Raw genomic sequence first — 15996 nt, 5'->3', positions numbered from 1 at the left:
AAACATGTTTATTTCTGCTGTGAAGTTGGTCTTTTTAACATGGGACTCTATGGGGATTGACTCTGTTTTGGAGCCAGCCCCTAGCGGCTGAGGAGTGAACTGCAGTTTTTTGCAACTTTTAAAGTCACTTAAATCCTCTTTCTTCCTCATTTTGATGCTCAGTTTGAACTTTAACAAGTCATCTTGACCTTGTCTACATGTCTAAATCCATTGAGATGTTGCCATTTGATAGGATGGGTTAGCTGTTTGTGTTAACAAGCAATTGAATAGATAGCCCTAATGCAATTGTAACTGTTTGATAAATAAAAGCCAACACTGATATGTTGCAAACCTGCAATCTATCGTGTCTCTAGCGGAGAGACATTCATGTGGTTGCAAAAGGATGCCTATTTATTTGAGAAAAGAGGGGAAAAACAAAAAACAAAAAAAACAGGGAAACCTCTCTCTCGATTTGGGTCCTAATTTATCTGCTCCTAAAGTTGACATCTAGGCACGTCTGTTTTAAATGTCACTGCTCTCATACTTTAATGCGTCGCCTACATTAGCCTAGTTGTTAGCCAATAAATCCACCAGATGGCAGTGCAGAGTTCAGAGTTAAGCTCTGCGTTCCACCTACAGTTTCAGACAATAACAAACATGGTGTTGGCTGATAGGATCATGGTAATGTTCATTCTCAGAAAGAGATGTAAAAGGAGGTAGCGCTGTAGATGGCGGTGGTCTGTGTAGCCACTAAATAAATCGCAATGAGTTCTTCTTTGTTCCTTTTTTTGGGTTGCATATCAGCTATATTGCTCAACACTGCCCTCATGGTTTCTGGGGGTAATACTCTGTTTGCTCTGTCAGGGTACAGACCTGCAGGGGCCCTGAAAACTAACCAAATTACGTATGTAAATGACGTGAAGACGGACAAAATGCTCTGTATTAATCTTTTGCATAGAGCATAAAAGGGCTTTTAGGATGTCTGTTCTGAGTATCTTGTTTTTTGACACGTTGAATTTATTTAAAAAAAAATCAATCCAGATATAATCTGGATCTGACAGACTATATATGTTTATTCATACAGTCTAAACACAGAATCATTTTGATTTTGGCTCTTGCCGTTGTTGAATGGACCATTTACTTAAAGCTGTCCCTTGTTTAATTGATATCATATAAATGTACAGTCTAATTTTAGCCAGTTTTCTTGGAAGCTGGTGATTTGTCTCAGATATTATGTCCATTGTCTTGATCTTCATCAGTTGGAGATGGGTTATCATGCTCTAACTAATCACACAATCACTTAAAGATTCACTGTAAATGGAAAAAAAAGTGCCATTGAAGACTGGATCTTTTCTTCACTTAGAGGAAATGTGTTTATTACACCAGAGTTGTCTCCTCCAGTCATTAATAAATGTAGCATTCAAGTCCACACCTTATATGTCTGCTTTAATAAAAATCATAAAAAATGCAGAATTTCATGACTGATAACACCTCAGCTTTGCTTTAAGGCAAAATAACATGATAATTGTAATTACATTCTGGAAAAGATGATTATATTTAAGTTGAACCACTCTAGTTGAAGTTAACTTTTTTCCTTTTTTCTAGTGAGTTTGAAGATTGTGTGCTTGACACCTGAAAGACTTTATACTCATTATTTTAAACACTAATGTGATGTAGTGGCAAAGTGCACATCTGGTGTTGAGGATGAGCATGCAATGAACACTATTGGCTGCAAGGTCATTGTGTAATTCCATCTAAAGAGAAGAAGGTTGACTCGTGTCACAACAGCCGGTGGCAGTGTTGACCCCTGACAGTAATAGCTGTGAGGTCCCCGTCAGCCTGACGGCCTCTTTCGCTCACTTTCTGTTTCTGTGTCATTTCAGTCCTGCTAATGAGCTAATGAATCCCCCCCTCTCTACATCTACTAATGCTTTAGGCGAGACCGGCCAGCTGCATAACTCGGTACAGAAGATGTTACACACTGATACAGCTGCACACCCGGTACCATTGACAGCTCCTAACCAGCTGATTTGTCAGGAGCCAGGCATACAGGCTAAGTGTTCCAGAATTGTGCCTGTCAAATCCCTCCTGATGCTGACCAAAGAAAAAGGAGGGGGCAGAATTAACACGTCAAAGTCACATTTTGGTTAGACCCCAGAGTCTGGTTGTCAGGTTTCCTTATTGGCTGCAGCTCATACAGATTTTACAGCTTGTGTCCAAAGGAGGTTACCATTCTGTGTGTGTTCCCCCTTTTATATCAATCTCTATTTTGACCAAGTGTCTCACCATCTCCCCTCTTTCTCACTCGAGTTACTCACTCGCCCTCGGCTTTGATAAAAATCATTTCATTTTTGCTGCTGATGTAATCTTTCTCTTTTCCCTCTCAAGGCTGTAAATGGAGATGTTGAACTTTTTGTTTTCCAGGAGCTGTGAAATAAAAAGAAACAAGAAAGAAAAAATATCTGTAATATGTCTTGGGGAGGATACTGCTTTAGCTGCACTACTGAACACAATTCAGCAAGCCGAACAAGACTAATAAGTACATACTGTACATGCATTTTACTCCTTAACCATTACTTAGTTCAGAGTTTCTTAATCCAGGTCCTCGGGATCCACTGCCCTGCATGTCTTAGACGTGTTCCTACTCCAACACACCTGATTCAGATTAATGAATTGCAGATATGTTTACATAATCTAGTATGATTTAATAGGCTATATCTGCACATCCCTTTACTATGACTCCAAAAGCATTCAAATATACCTTGTAGTTGATATACCAATTTTGTTATGGATAGGCAATCTTTGAGTAGAGACTTAACCATTTGAGTAATGTACCTATTTTTTAACACCCAAAATTTTCTCCTCTTATGATCATCGAACATTGAAGGCAGTCTGGTTAAAATTATATACAGTGTACATTTTATTCTACTTATCTAAAGAAGTAAACAACTAACCCCCCCCCCCCCCCAAAAAAAAAAAAAAAAAATCAGGTTCATTTTATGTTTAAAGTGAGTATAACTTTAACAGTAAAATTTTCGAGGGTATAGCCCTTTCTTTTTTAACGAACCCAATCCCCCCCACTCCAGTGCTTGTGTGCACGTGTGGGTTGGTGCTTTATAGAGCCACTAAGGTTAAAAGGCACAGAGCATTTATCATTTATAAGTTGGCTCATTAAATTCTGATGTAATTGTAACATTCCCTTCAAATCTTGGAGTTTCTGATCTTTGCTCATCTGCTTTCGTCCTCGCTTTCTCCAATATTTCCTGCAAGACACGTCTTGATTTAATTTGCTGTTTTAGGGGCTACATTTACAGAAGCCAACATCGCCTGTTATTACGTAAGGCAGAAAAACCTCCACCAGTACTGGAATGGATAACAGATTTGTTCAGTGGATGAGACAAGAACTCCGTAATGAAAAATCTGAGACTTTTTGTTCCCACTTCTACAAGCCTGGCTTCGCAGCTTGGTGTGACTTCTGCAATGATAAAAGATGGGGCTTAAGAAAGACGAAAGGGGGAAGATGTGTGTTAGCATTGGTACTGCTAGAGATAGTTGACTGTGTTTTCTTTTCTCTGTTTTTTCAATATTTTAGGACATCAGCATGTTTTCTTCAGAGAATTCAGGGTCAGTTGCTGCATTTTACATTTTGCAATTAGAAGAAAATAACTACAGGACTTGCATCATCAGTCAGATAGCAAAATAACACAAAAACTAGACTACATTCTTTTAGTTTTTTATTTTAAACAAACTTCAGAACTGTTTTACCAGTTTCCCTAAAGAGGAAAGCCCCTGGATGTTTTTGGCATCCTACAAAGCTGCCTCTAACAGATCATATTTTTCACTTGTGATAAAGTCTTGGACTTTCCAACAGAGAGCTCGGGATGATGTTGCTGTTTAACAGCACTAATAAACACTGGAGTTTATTATTGGACTTTGTTGGTGTAAGGTTTTGGCATTGCCTTGCTCTCTTTCTATGGAGAAGAATTATGTTGCTTGCTCGCAGTACTGTGAAGAGCTATCGTGTGAGTTCAAACTTTACAAAAAACAGTTCATTCACACAGTTTAAAATTAAATAGTTCATAGTTCATTCACTTGCAATTTCCCTCTGGAATTAATAAAGCATTTTTCATTTCATTCATTTAAATTTCTGACCCAAGTTCACAGTCCAAAATGAACATTTCTCACTTTTGTTAATGAGTTCTCTGAATTATCCTTCAGAGCAATGTACACGGTGCTATGAAATGCTGCAGCATGTTATGAAGCGCTGAAACATGGTCATCAGCATCTGGACAGACTCGTGCACATCTGTGCATTTTTTGATTGTGTCACATCTAACTCCAACTCAAACTGATTAAAAAAAAAAAAAAAGCCAGAAAAAAATATAATACATAACCTACCCTGACTGAGTTTAAAAGGAAGCATTTGAGACCTAAACAGTCATTTTTGCAGGTTTAAATTAAACATTGACCTCAGAGGTCATATTTTATACTATTTTACCAGCTTAAAACATCAATGACTAAATTATCAGAAACATAAAAATAATCCAGTTTTAAAACCATATTTTTAAAAGTAAGGAGTTAGCACATAGATCATGAAAATCAACTTTCTTGTTTTTGAGTAATCCTGCTAACAGATACACAAAGAAATCTACCAAAGATCAGTTTCCCTTATATACAGTAATGTTACATTTAAAAAAGACAAAGAAATACTGACTTAAACAGGTTAACATTTCACAAGGGAATTAAAACGAGATGAGAAAAGTGATTGCAACAGTTTATTAATGCTGTCTTTGATGCTAGAAATCTGTTCAGTGACAGTGGTACTTGTTCGCTTTAATTATGTTGATTACAGTTACAAATTATATAAGTGTCCTGAAAGGTAGTCATACCAGAAAAAATGGCACTTACACAAGTACCATTTGCCCATGGCAGTTGCCCCATCTGTATATACTGAGAGATGGAGGGACGAGTGCCAAGGCCGCCCTGATTAATTAATCAGAATCCACAGAGTGAATTATTAACCAGGCTTAGTATGTTGTGTTCACATATTATGCAATATACATGTTTATGCTTTTAATTATGACAAGAAGCCATTGTAGAAGTCTTGTATGAGAATTCCTGAACTGCCTGTGATGATTTATGCATGGCTCAGCCCTGCAGCTTGGCGAGTGTTTAAACATGGTACCTAGAGAGCAGCCTTTTGAGCCCTACTGTGGTCCAGAGTGGGCTGGCTTGGACAAAAGTGTTGACCTTGTTTTGTGACTATACCAACGCTGCACACTCATTTTATTCAAGAGGACTTCAGGTTAAAGTTCCTGTAAAGTACTGAGATTTTAGCTTTTTTAGTTTTTGCTGTTTTGTGTAGTTTTTTTGATTTCTTATCTCAGCTAATACTTAGAAAGGAGTCACCACTGGCTAGATTTACATCTGAGCGTGTTTTGTTGCAATTTTTGCCTGCAGTATGTATATAACAAATACCGAAATAGCTAAGACAGCAGCTTATTATGCCAAAAGCAAGCTTGGCCTAGGACTTTAATCATGAGAAGATTTCTTTCTACAGCCAAGAAAGAGCGAGAGAAAAAAGGTCACAGCAGAGAAAAAAGTCTCATTAAACACAGTAATATGCAATTTTCAAATAATTTTTTATTCTCCTCAAATTCCTGAAGCAGAGGTAACAACAAGGACTGTAACTCTTTAATCAAATAAAATTTTATTTTATTTATAAGGTACTTTTCATGCAAAAAACAGCACAAATTGCTTTACATAAGAACAGTTTATGCATATTAAGAACAAATCATAATCCTTCACACACCCAAGTATATAACATAACAATTTAAAATATGTACCAAACCTTACTCTCTCTCTCACACACACGAAGTGCATGTACCACCCTACATAGCTACATAGTGTACATAAAATAAATACACTGTACATAATTAAATGTTTCATTCATTCATTCTCTGTACCGCTTAGTCCATTACGGGTCACAGGTTAGCTGGAGCCTATGTCAGCTTTAACAGGTGAGAGGCAGGGTACACCCTGGATAGTTCACCAGTCCATCGCTGGGCCAACACATACGGGACAGACAACCACTCACACTCGCACACACTCCTAGGGAGAATTTAGAGTCATCAATTAGCCTAACATGCATGTCTTTGGACGGTGGGAGGAAGCCGGAGAACCCAGAGAGAACCCACGCATACACGGGGAGAACATGCAAACTGCACACAGAAAGGCCACCACCCTCAAGGTTCGAACCAGCGACCTTCTTACTGTGAAAAGATGGAACAAGTTCTTACCGCATGGTTTGGTTCTAACTTTAGCAAACAACTAAAACTAAAAGTGTCTTGTTTTTGTGACAAGAAAACAGATTATGTGGAATAAAATCCAGTGCAGAGTGAAAAGAACATCCACATTTCTCACACACAGAGAAGTTGTAAAATTTTGTAGTTTTTCTAAAATGATCTCTCTTGTCTTCAGGACCGGTAATTAAAACTTCAGTTTTGTCCTGGGTGAAACTGTAAGAAGTTCTCTTCGATCCTATCTAAAATACACTTTAAAAGACGTTTGCCGGCTCTAGGTCATCAGGAGACACAGCGATGTAGAACTATGTATCATCAGCATAGCTGTGAGACTTGATTTAATAGCTTCTTGAGGAGCACGCATGCATACTTAAGAAAATGATCCATCTGTAAGATAGTAGTAAAACCATTTAAGATTCAGGTATTACACAGTTCAGCTAAGTTTCAGTTGCTGAGGTTGATTTAATTTAACATCAGTTCTCGATATAAAATAATTTCACTCAATTCAAAAGAGTACCAATATGGAGTTAATTCAGATCCATTGTATGAAACAAAAGCCAAAGTGTAGCAACCAATTGCTGCGGCATTTTCTCACAAAGCTTCCCAGCAGTTCCCATATTTTACTACCCGCTTCTTTCAACACAGCAGAGTCATCAGAGTGTGTCTGCTGGTGGGAAGACTCGGTTATATTGGATATCTCATGCTTGCAGAGTAAACATGGATGGAGACAGGAAAATCCTTTGTGTTGCTATGTCGCAAACCATCCTGTCAGACAAGGAGCCCACCCACCTCCTCAACATACACACAGTCATCAAACCAAGAGACAGTAGAACTAACATCCATCCTTAACAGCCTCTCAGTAAGCGGAAAGGTTTTCATGGTAGTGAGTTCACTGGGGAAATTAAAAAACACGATCCTCTGTGTTCTGCTCTCCAGGTTAGACAGAGCCAGCTGCAGCGACAGATGACAGCACCATCCACACTTGTGATAAACAAGAGCAGTTTCTACAAGGTGGTCCACAGAAGACACAGATAATCGGAGTCACATGTAATTTTAAGTTTGACTAAACGTCTTGCAGCTGTTTGCTAATCTGCTTCCTGTGCTATCCTTCGTGTGAGATTTATAAAAGCTCCCGTTTAAAACAGAAAGCTGCTCAATTAAACTTTATTCGCCTTAATGTTCATATGTATTTGTTGGATAAAATAAACTTATTTAGGCTGCATGTAACACGACTATAGTGGTGTCAAAAGAGTTGGTGTGGATGAGGGGGGAGTGCTAAGGAGGCGCAGTGTAGGGATAGCTGGATGTAAGCAGACGTGTAGAAAGACAGAATCAGCCTTCGTAGTTTCCTCTCTGACAACACCTGGCCTCCTCAGTCCTCCTCCTAGCCTCCACAAGAGGATGAATCTGTCATATTGTCCATTAGTTTTATTGCTGCACTGACATCCGTGAAAGCAGTCATGGTGTCCCTTATTGTGTTGACATAGCATGGAACCCACGCTGGCATGCACAGCCTAATCTGACACATCAGATTTTACCCATTCCTACCCTGTCTATTTCACCCTGCATTCAGGAATGTAGTTATCCACTCTGACTCTGTTAAACTTGCACACTTGTGCTCTACTCTGAGCTACAGTGAACCTTTCATCCCATTTTCTTTAATTCACCTTAGTTCTCTCTGACTGTTGTGCTGCATGTCATCTACATATTTTTGGAGCTTCAAATTATAAAGTTAGTGTCATAATCTAAAGATAAAGACAGCCTTTGTTCTTCTGTAAATGGAATTTGCATAAATGTTACCAATATTTCCTTTTGTTTGGACATGAAGTCACTGACTCATTACTGGAACATATTAACATCACTGCAGAATGATCTTTAAAAGAGGCACATGACCTTTTTCCCACAAGTTGACACAATTTCAGTTTCGTCAGTGTCTTAATGACTGCTTTGGTCAACATACCACAGAGATCCAGTACAGACATAATCTTATCAGCCCCATCTTGCCAGCTCCATTCAGAGCAACTCTGAGTGAGTTTGGAGTGAGAAACTCGACTCCATGCCACCCCTCTCTTATGTGAAGCTTGTCTAAAGATCTGTCCCACAGCTTTGAACCACCACGCAAATATGAATTTGAAAGCAAATTACACCAAATGGCCCTTTTAAGAATGTAATAACAATAAAGAAGAGCATACAGTAATTAGCCTGATGACACTAGCACACACCATGAAATGAACTCAGACAAACACACACCAAACTGATAAAATAATACGTGAATGACAATTTCTTCATTATCGTTATTCATCGGCAGTTTGGTCACATACAAAGAAATTAAATCAATCATTCCTATTTTAGGCACAATCTTGTAACATTTGAGACCCGAGTAAGTCATCAGAGAACTTAAATGTTTATAAAAAAAAATATACAATAAATAAATAAATAAAAATAAAAGTTTAATCTTTAACTTTGTACCTTTAGGAAATATTCCACCTAGGCACCTCTAAATTTTTCTGTAAACTCTGTATGCATCTGTACAATTCCACATAAAAACAAAAGTCCAGAAATACATTTAATTGGAGCAGGGTAACTCTTGTGACAGCTGAATTTTGCTTTATCACACCGTGTCACCAGCAGCAACTGCATATCGACACACTGGCCATTTTGGACCCACACCATGGCTGATTCAGCAAAGAAACCCAAGAAAACATCATCAGAAGAAGCAAAGAAAAAGAGAGAAAGTGACCAAGCAAAAGATAAGACAAGAGTCAACATTGGACTGACTTTTACTGGGTGGAGGGAGTTCAGAGAAGAAACAGGATGCCTAACGGATGCTGAATGAGCTGTTGTTAGGGGACAGAGCAAAAATCTGCCAAAATTCAGCAGTACCGCTTTAAAGGGTTAAATGTGTTAAGAGTCGTCTTGGCTTAAATTAATAGTTTGTTATATTTTCAGTAGTGCTGGGCAACGATTAAAATTTTTAATCGTGATAAATCGCATTGTCTCTTTCCTTTAAAAGAAGGCCTACGGCTATATAAAGAAAATGCAGTAAGTTTTGGTTAGAAAACGGCATTATTATAAAGAGCGCATTATCCCGCTTATACCAAGGTCCATTAAGAAAGAAAAAAATATTAAATAAATTATTTATGCGTTAATGTTATTTTTTTACCTGTAAAATCATAGGTTTTTCACAAGAAGCGGTTGAGTGGACTATTTCGTTGGGACGCGTTGCCACAGCAACCGGCTCTGGCACAGAACCTGCAGCTCAGTTGGCTGCAGACATGACACAAACATTTCAGAGGGCGTGTATCCAGAGGATGATACGATATTTTGTTTCAAACAGTCAAAGTCCACAGATAGTTTCCTGATTCTTTTTTATTGAAAGAAATATTATCCACCACTCTGATCCTTAAAAAGTGTATCAAGTAAGTCTGTCCTAAAGGTGACTTTTATTTGAACCTATTCTTTTTAGGTTTGCTGGGGGTTATAACTCCCCAGCTGGGTTGTAACCTTTTTCTTTTTTTGTATAGAAATTATTGCCATTCTCTCTCTCCTGGACTGACGGAGCCCAATAAGCCTGCACCTGCTTTCACAGCAATGCTCACAGACACGATCTGGCCTATCTACAGCCCAGCGTCTGAGTTTCTGTTGCCATGGTTACAACTACTGTTTAGTTAGCCCAATAATTTACAGCAATAAGTCTATTTGACCGAAACTTCTTTCATAGGTGTCCATTATCACTTTTTAATGGACACCCTCCAGCCAATCAGAATCGAGTATTCACCCAGACCATGGTATAATTAAAGATATATAGAACTAAAAGAAAAAAAGATTCTGACGTAGCTTTAAAACACATGATGGTAGGTCAGACATGTCTTTGTTCCCAGAAGTATATTTTATCTGTTTACATTTAAACTCTAAATTCTGTATCTTCTACCCCTGCCCCATATTGCTTAGGAACAAGGAGACTTCCATTCCTTATTTGTGTTACTATGACAACACGACATAGAATAGATCAAAGCAATGACATCACAACATGTGACCTAATTACACTACATATGTAAATCAGATATCCAGTTTCCTGTATTGTTAGTTCGTCTGGCAAGGAGTACACTTCTAAGAAGCATCCAAATAGATTTCTGAATCTTTTCAAGATTGTTTGTTAGACAAGAAATTGTAGGATATTGGACATTTTTCTGGGATTTTCTCAACTTTAAACAAAGATTTCAAAGGCTCTTTGGACATTGTATTGGAAGACATCTAATTCCTCAACTTTTCGAAGGACTTTAAAGGATATTTGGACATCGTGTTGGGAAACACCTAATTTCTCAACTTTAACCAAAGAGTTTGACATATCGTTGAACACTGTGTTTCGAAAGCATCTAATTCCTCAACTTTTTCAAGGATTTTAAAGGATCTTTGGACATCGTGTTGAGAAACACCTAATTTGTCAAATTTAACCTAAGAGTTTGACAGATCTTTGCACTTAGTGTTTCGAAAACATCTAATTCCTCAACTTTTCCAAGGATTTTAAAGGATCTTTGGATATCGTGTTGGGAAACACCTTATTTGTCAAATTTAACCAAAGAGTTTGACAGATCTTTGGACATTGTGTTGAGAAAAATTTAATATCTCCAATTTTCAAAAGTTTAAAGGATCTTTGGACATTGTTTTTGGAAACATCAAGTAGTCTCCAAGAAAACAGAAATGGCTCACCAAACACAACTGAACCATCTGAGAAATCAAGTGGAGGATCTCAGAAGAAGACTGCAAAGAAAAAATGAGTTTCTCACTTTGGAAAAAGAGAAACGGATTAAAGCAGAACATGATGCTCAATCATGCCAAAATCAGGTAGAGGATTTCAGAGCAAGACTGCAGAAGAAAAACGAATTTCTCACTTTGGAAAAAGAGAAACGGATTAAAGCAGAACAAGATTCTCAATCATACCAAAATCAGGTAGAGGATTTTAGAGCAAGACTGCAGAAGAAAAACGAATTTCTCACTTTGGAAAAAGAGAAACGGATTAAAGCAGAACAAGATTCTCAATCATACCAAAATCAGGTAGAGGATTTCAGAGCAAGACTGCAGAAGAAAAACGAATTTCTCACTTTGGAAAAAGAGAAACGGATTAAAGCAGAACAAGATGCTCAATCATACCAAAATCAGGTAGAGGATTTTAGAGCAAGACTGCAGAAGAAAAACGAATTTCTCACTTTGGAAAAAGAGAAACGGATTAAAGCAGAACAAGATTCTCAATCATACCAAAATCAGGTAGAGGATTTCAGAGCAAGACTGCAGAAGAAAAACGAATTTCTCACTTTGGAAAAAGAGAAACGGATTAAAGCAGAACAAGATGCTCAATCATACCAAAATCAGGTAGAGGATTTTAGAGCAAGACTGCAGAAGAAAAACGAATTTCTCACTTTGGAAAAAGAGAAACGGATTAAAGCAGAACAAGATTCTCAGTCATACCAAAATCAGGTTGAGGATTTTAGAGCAAGACTGCAGAAGAAAAATGAATTTCTCACTTTGGAAAAAGAGAAACGGATTAAAGCAGAACAAGATTCTCAATCATACCAAAATCAGGTAGAGGATTTCAGAGCAAGGCTGCAGAAGAAAAACGAATTTCTCACTTTGGAGAAAGAGAAAAGAATAAAAGCAGAAAAAGGATCTGAAAACTTGTGGACAATGTTTGTAGAAACAGACCAGCAAAGGGAAAAAGAATGCCGTCTCAGAAGGCATTTTGAACAGAAGCTGAAGACAAATATGGACATTGTTGAGGAACTGGATCAATCATCCAGGGAACCAAGCCCTGATGGTGAGAGTGAGCTCAGACAGGAAGAAACCCCGTTAGGGAACATCGATGAGCTGGGAAAGGTAAAGCAATGTTTGGAAAAGGAGATCAAATCCAATCAAGAAATGAAATCCAAATTGAGGTCTCAAGAGGAGCTTATACAAGAGCTAGAGTGGAAGGTGGCAGAATTTACTGTCCGACTCAACATGGCAATGGCCAGCAATGGCCCTCAGATCCCTGATCAGGTATCTGAAGCAGGTTGTCCTTCAATGGAAGCAGAGTCCAAACCAGAACTTTTCTCAACACCATCTGTGGACTCTGACTCTGAAGTTCCACAGCCACAAGCACAAGCAAAACCACAGGTGGTCTCTGAAGAACTGGACCTTCAACCACAGGATGTCTCTCGACCAGAGAAAGACTTAACATCAGATGTGGACTCCCTCTGTTACGTCCCGTTATAGTGGTATGACTGGGACGTAACACAAAAGACAGTCGCAGACAGTTGTAAAGTTGAAACCAAGCAAATTTTATTGTAGTGATAATAAAATAAAAGCGGTAAACCAGGGAATTAACGTAAATCCAAGTGTTGGGGTTAGCGGAACTGCTGAAAGAAAACAAAAGTTAAATCAGAAACTATACACCAAACCCGCCAAGTAATACCATCTCAAATCCAACAAACAAAATGGTGCTCTTAACTTGGCGTGATAGGGTAATTGGCAAAAGGGCGGCAGTCCCAATAAACTAAGTGTCAACACATATGGCCTAATCTAGCCCAACACAACCCACCCAAACTTTAACACAAAGGATAACAAAATGGCAGAACACACACAAAAGGAAGCGCTGCTCAACACCTAACCTGTGCCCAGAATGTTCCCCACTGGGAACACGAAGGTAAGCCCAACCTAAAAGGACTATCAAACTGTCCCCCACTGGGAACTCAAACAGCCAGGACTCGTCCTGCTGCACACACAATAGCCCAACACACAAAAGGCTACCAACTAGCACAGCTAGTACACCGAAACAGGACGAAGTAGAGACATCTTGAAAAATATTAAACAGCAGAGTACACAGAACATTCAGGGCTGCAATCACTCCCAGACACCTTAGACTTCCAGTCAAAATGAAGAAATGCAAGTCTCCGAAGAACTGGACCTTCAACCACAGGATGTCTCTCGACCAGAGGAAGACTTAACATCAGATGTGGGCTTCAAAAGAAAAAATCCCTCTGTTACATCCCGTTATAGGGGTATGACTGGGGCGTAACACAAAAGACAGTCGCAGACAGTTGTAAAGTTGAAATCAAGCAGATTTTATTGTGGTGAGAATTAAAATAAAAGGGGTAAAACAGGGAATTAACGTAAATCCAAGTGTTGGGGTTAGCGGAACTGCTGAAAGAAAACAAAAGTTAAATCAGAAACTATACACCAAACCCGCCAAGTAATACCATCTCAAATCCAACAAACAAAAAGGTGCTCTTAACTTGGCGTGATAGGGTAATTGGCAAAAGGGCAGCAGTCCCAATAAACTAAGTGTCAACACATATGGCCTAATCTAGCCCAACACAACCCACCCAAACTTTAACACAAAGGATAACAAAATGGCAGAACACACACAAAAGGAAGCGCTGTTCAACACCTAACCTGTGCCCAGAATGTTCCCCACTGGGAACACAAAGGTAAGCCCAATCTAAAAGGACTATCCAACTGTTCTCCACTGGGAACTCACACAGCCAGGACTCGTCCTGCTGCATACACAATAGCCCAACACACAAAAGGCTACCAACTAGCACAGCTAGTACACCAAAACAGGACCAAGTAGAAACATCTTGAAAAATATAAAACACCAGCAGAGTACACAGAACGTTCAGGGCTGCAATCACTCCCAGACACCATAGAGTTCCAGTCAAAATGAAGAAATGCAAGTCTCCAAAGAACTGGACCTTCAACCACAGGATGTCTCTCGACCAGAGGAAGACTTAACATCAGATGTGGACTTCAAAAGAAAAAATCCCTCTGTTACGTCCTGTTATAGGGGTGTGACTGGGGCATAACACAAAAGACAGTCGCAGACAGTTGTAAAGTTGAAATCAAGCAGATTTTATTGTGGTGAGAATAAAATAAAAGGGGTAAAACAGGGAATTAACGTAAATCCAAGTGTTGGGGTTAACGGAACTGCTGAAAGAAAACAAAAGTTAAATCAGAAACTATACACCAAACCCGCCAAGTAATACCATCTCAAATCCAACAAACAAAGAGGTGCTCTTAACTTGGCATGATAGGGTAATTGGCAAAAGGGCAGCAGTCCCAATAAACTCACACAGCCAGGACTCGTCCTGCTGCACACACAATAGTCCAACACACAAAAGGCTACCAACTAGCACAGCTAGTACACCAAAACAGGACAAAGTCGAGACATCTTGAAAAATATAAAACACCAGCAGAGTACACAGAACGTTCAGGGTTGCAATAACTCCCAGACACCTTAGACTTCCAGTCAAAATGAAGAAATGCAAGAACTAGAAAATGGTGATAATGATTTCTGCCATAATGGCTGGATCCAGCTGGATGGCAGGATGGCCAATGCAAAAGAATAAAATAAATAAATAAATAAAAATAAATAAATAAATAAGTTTATAGTTTCATTGTTTTTATGTAAAGAATGTTATAATGTTGTAAAACCTTATTTAGACTAATGCATAAACAACAACATCGTATTTGATGGCAAATGTTTTTTTTTTTTTTTTTTTTTTATACATGTAGTTTTCTGAAGGAACAACTGACTTGACTCTTGTTCTTCACAAAACTACAAATATCATAAATATTACACAGAAAAAATATAGTTAAAGATGATAGGTAGTGTTAAGAGTTAATTTAGTTATTAATGTCCAGTGACTTTTTCAGTAGACATATTCAATAAAACTATTCATCAAAACAAATTCTGGTGCACCACAGGGAACTAAATAAAAATAAAAAACGAAAAAAAATCTAAAAATAAAAACCAAATCTTCATGGGTCTTTTGGTCTGAACATGTAAATCTGGCACAGGTAAGATGCACACAGAGCAGACAATGAAGTAAATCTGAGAACCTTCCTCATCAGCAATTATAATAAGATAAAATCATTATAATAGTCACAAAATGGCCACTGTTGCCATAGGAATTGCAAGGCCACAAGGCTGCCAGCGATGCCATGAAAATGGTAAGTTCATGAGATGGCCACTGTTGCCATGGGAACAGTGAGGCCACAAAGCCGCCAGCGATGCCATAAAAATGGTAAGGTCACAAGATGGCCACTGTTGCCATGGGAACAGTGAGGCCACAAAGCCGCCAGTGATGCAATAAAAATGGTAAGGTCACAAGATGGCCACTGTTGCAATAGGAATTGCAAGGCCACAAGGCTGCCAGCGATGCCATGAAAATGGTAAGTTCATGAGATGGCCACTGTTGCCATGGGAACAGTGAGGCCACAAAGCCGCCAGTGATGCAATAAAAATGGTAAGGTCACAAGATGGCCACTGTTGCCATGGGAACAGTGAGGCAACAAAGCCGCCAGCGATGCCATAGGAATGGTAAGGTCATAAGATGGCCACTGTTGCAATAGGAATTGCAAGGCCACAAGGCTGCCAGCGATGCCATGAAAATGGTAAGTTCATGAGATGGCCACTGTTGCCATGGGAACAGTGAGGCCACAAAGCCGCCAGTGATGCAATAAAAATGGTAAGGTCATAAGATGGCCACTGTTGCCGTAGGAATTGCAAGGCCACAAGGCTGCCAGCGATGCCATAAAAATGGTAAGGTCAGAACATGGCCACTGTTGCCATGGGTACAGTGAGATCAATGGAATCTGTTGCCATGGGAATATATGAGCTTTCTTGTGTTTATTGTGAATAAGCAATAGACAGTTTAGCAAATGCTGTGCTAATACTAGTG

At 38.9% G+C, this 15996-nt stretch overlaps 1 protein-coding gene across 5 annotated transcripts in view; it reads left to right on the top strand.

Moving 5' to 3' along the window:
* snx29 (sorting nexin 29) overlaps positions 1-15996 on the top strand; it is a 178272-nt gene that overhangs the window by 143428 nt on the left and 18848 nt on the right. The window contains exon 20 of one of the 5 annotated variants that reach the window (XM_041973902.1): positions 8909-8978. The exons of 3 other annotated variants lie outside the window; for them this stretch is intronic. In XM_041973902.1, the coding sequence (XP_041829836.1) occupies positions 8909-8959 (51 nt within the window). In that variant the 3' untranslated portion in view covers positions 8960-8978. Of the gene's footprint in view, positions 1-7216; positions 7435-8908; positions 8979-15996 lie in introns of those variants that run through there. One more of the 5 variants, XM_041973901.1, reaches the window with a different exon arrangement.

This window comes from Melanotaenia boesemani, chromosome 21 (assembly GCF_017639745.1).
Source record: "Melanotaenia boesemani isolate fMelBoe1 chromosome 21, fMelBoe1.pri, whole genome shotgun sequence".
NCBI classification, from domain to species: domain Eukaryota; kingdom Metazoa; phylum Chordata; class Actinopteri; order Atheriniformes; family Melanotaeniidae; genus Melanotaenia; species Melanotaenia boesemani.
This window is presented reverse-complemented; position numbering and strand designations above follow the sequence as displayed.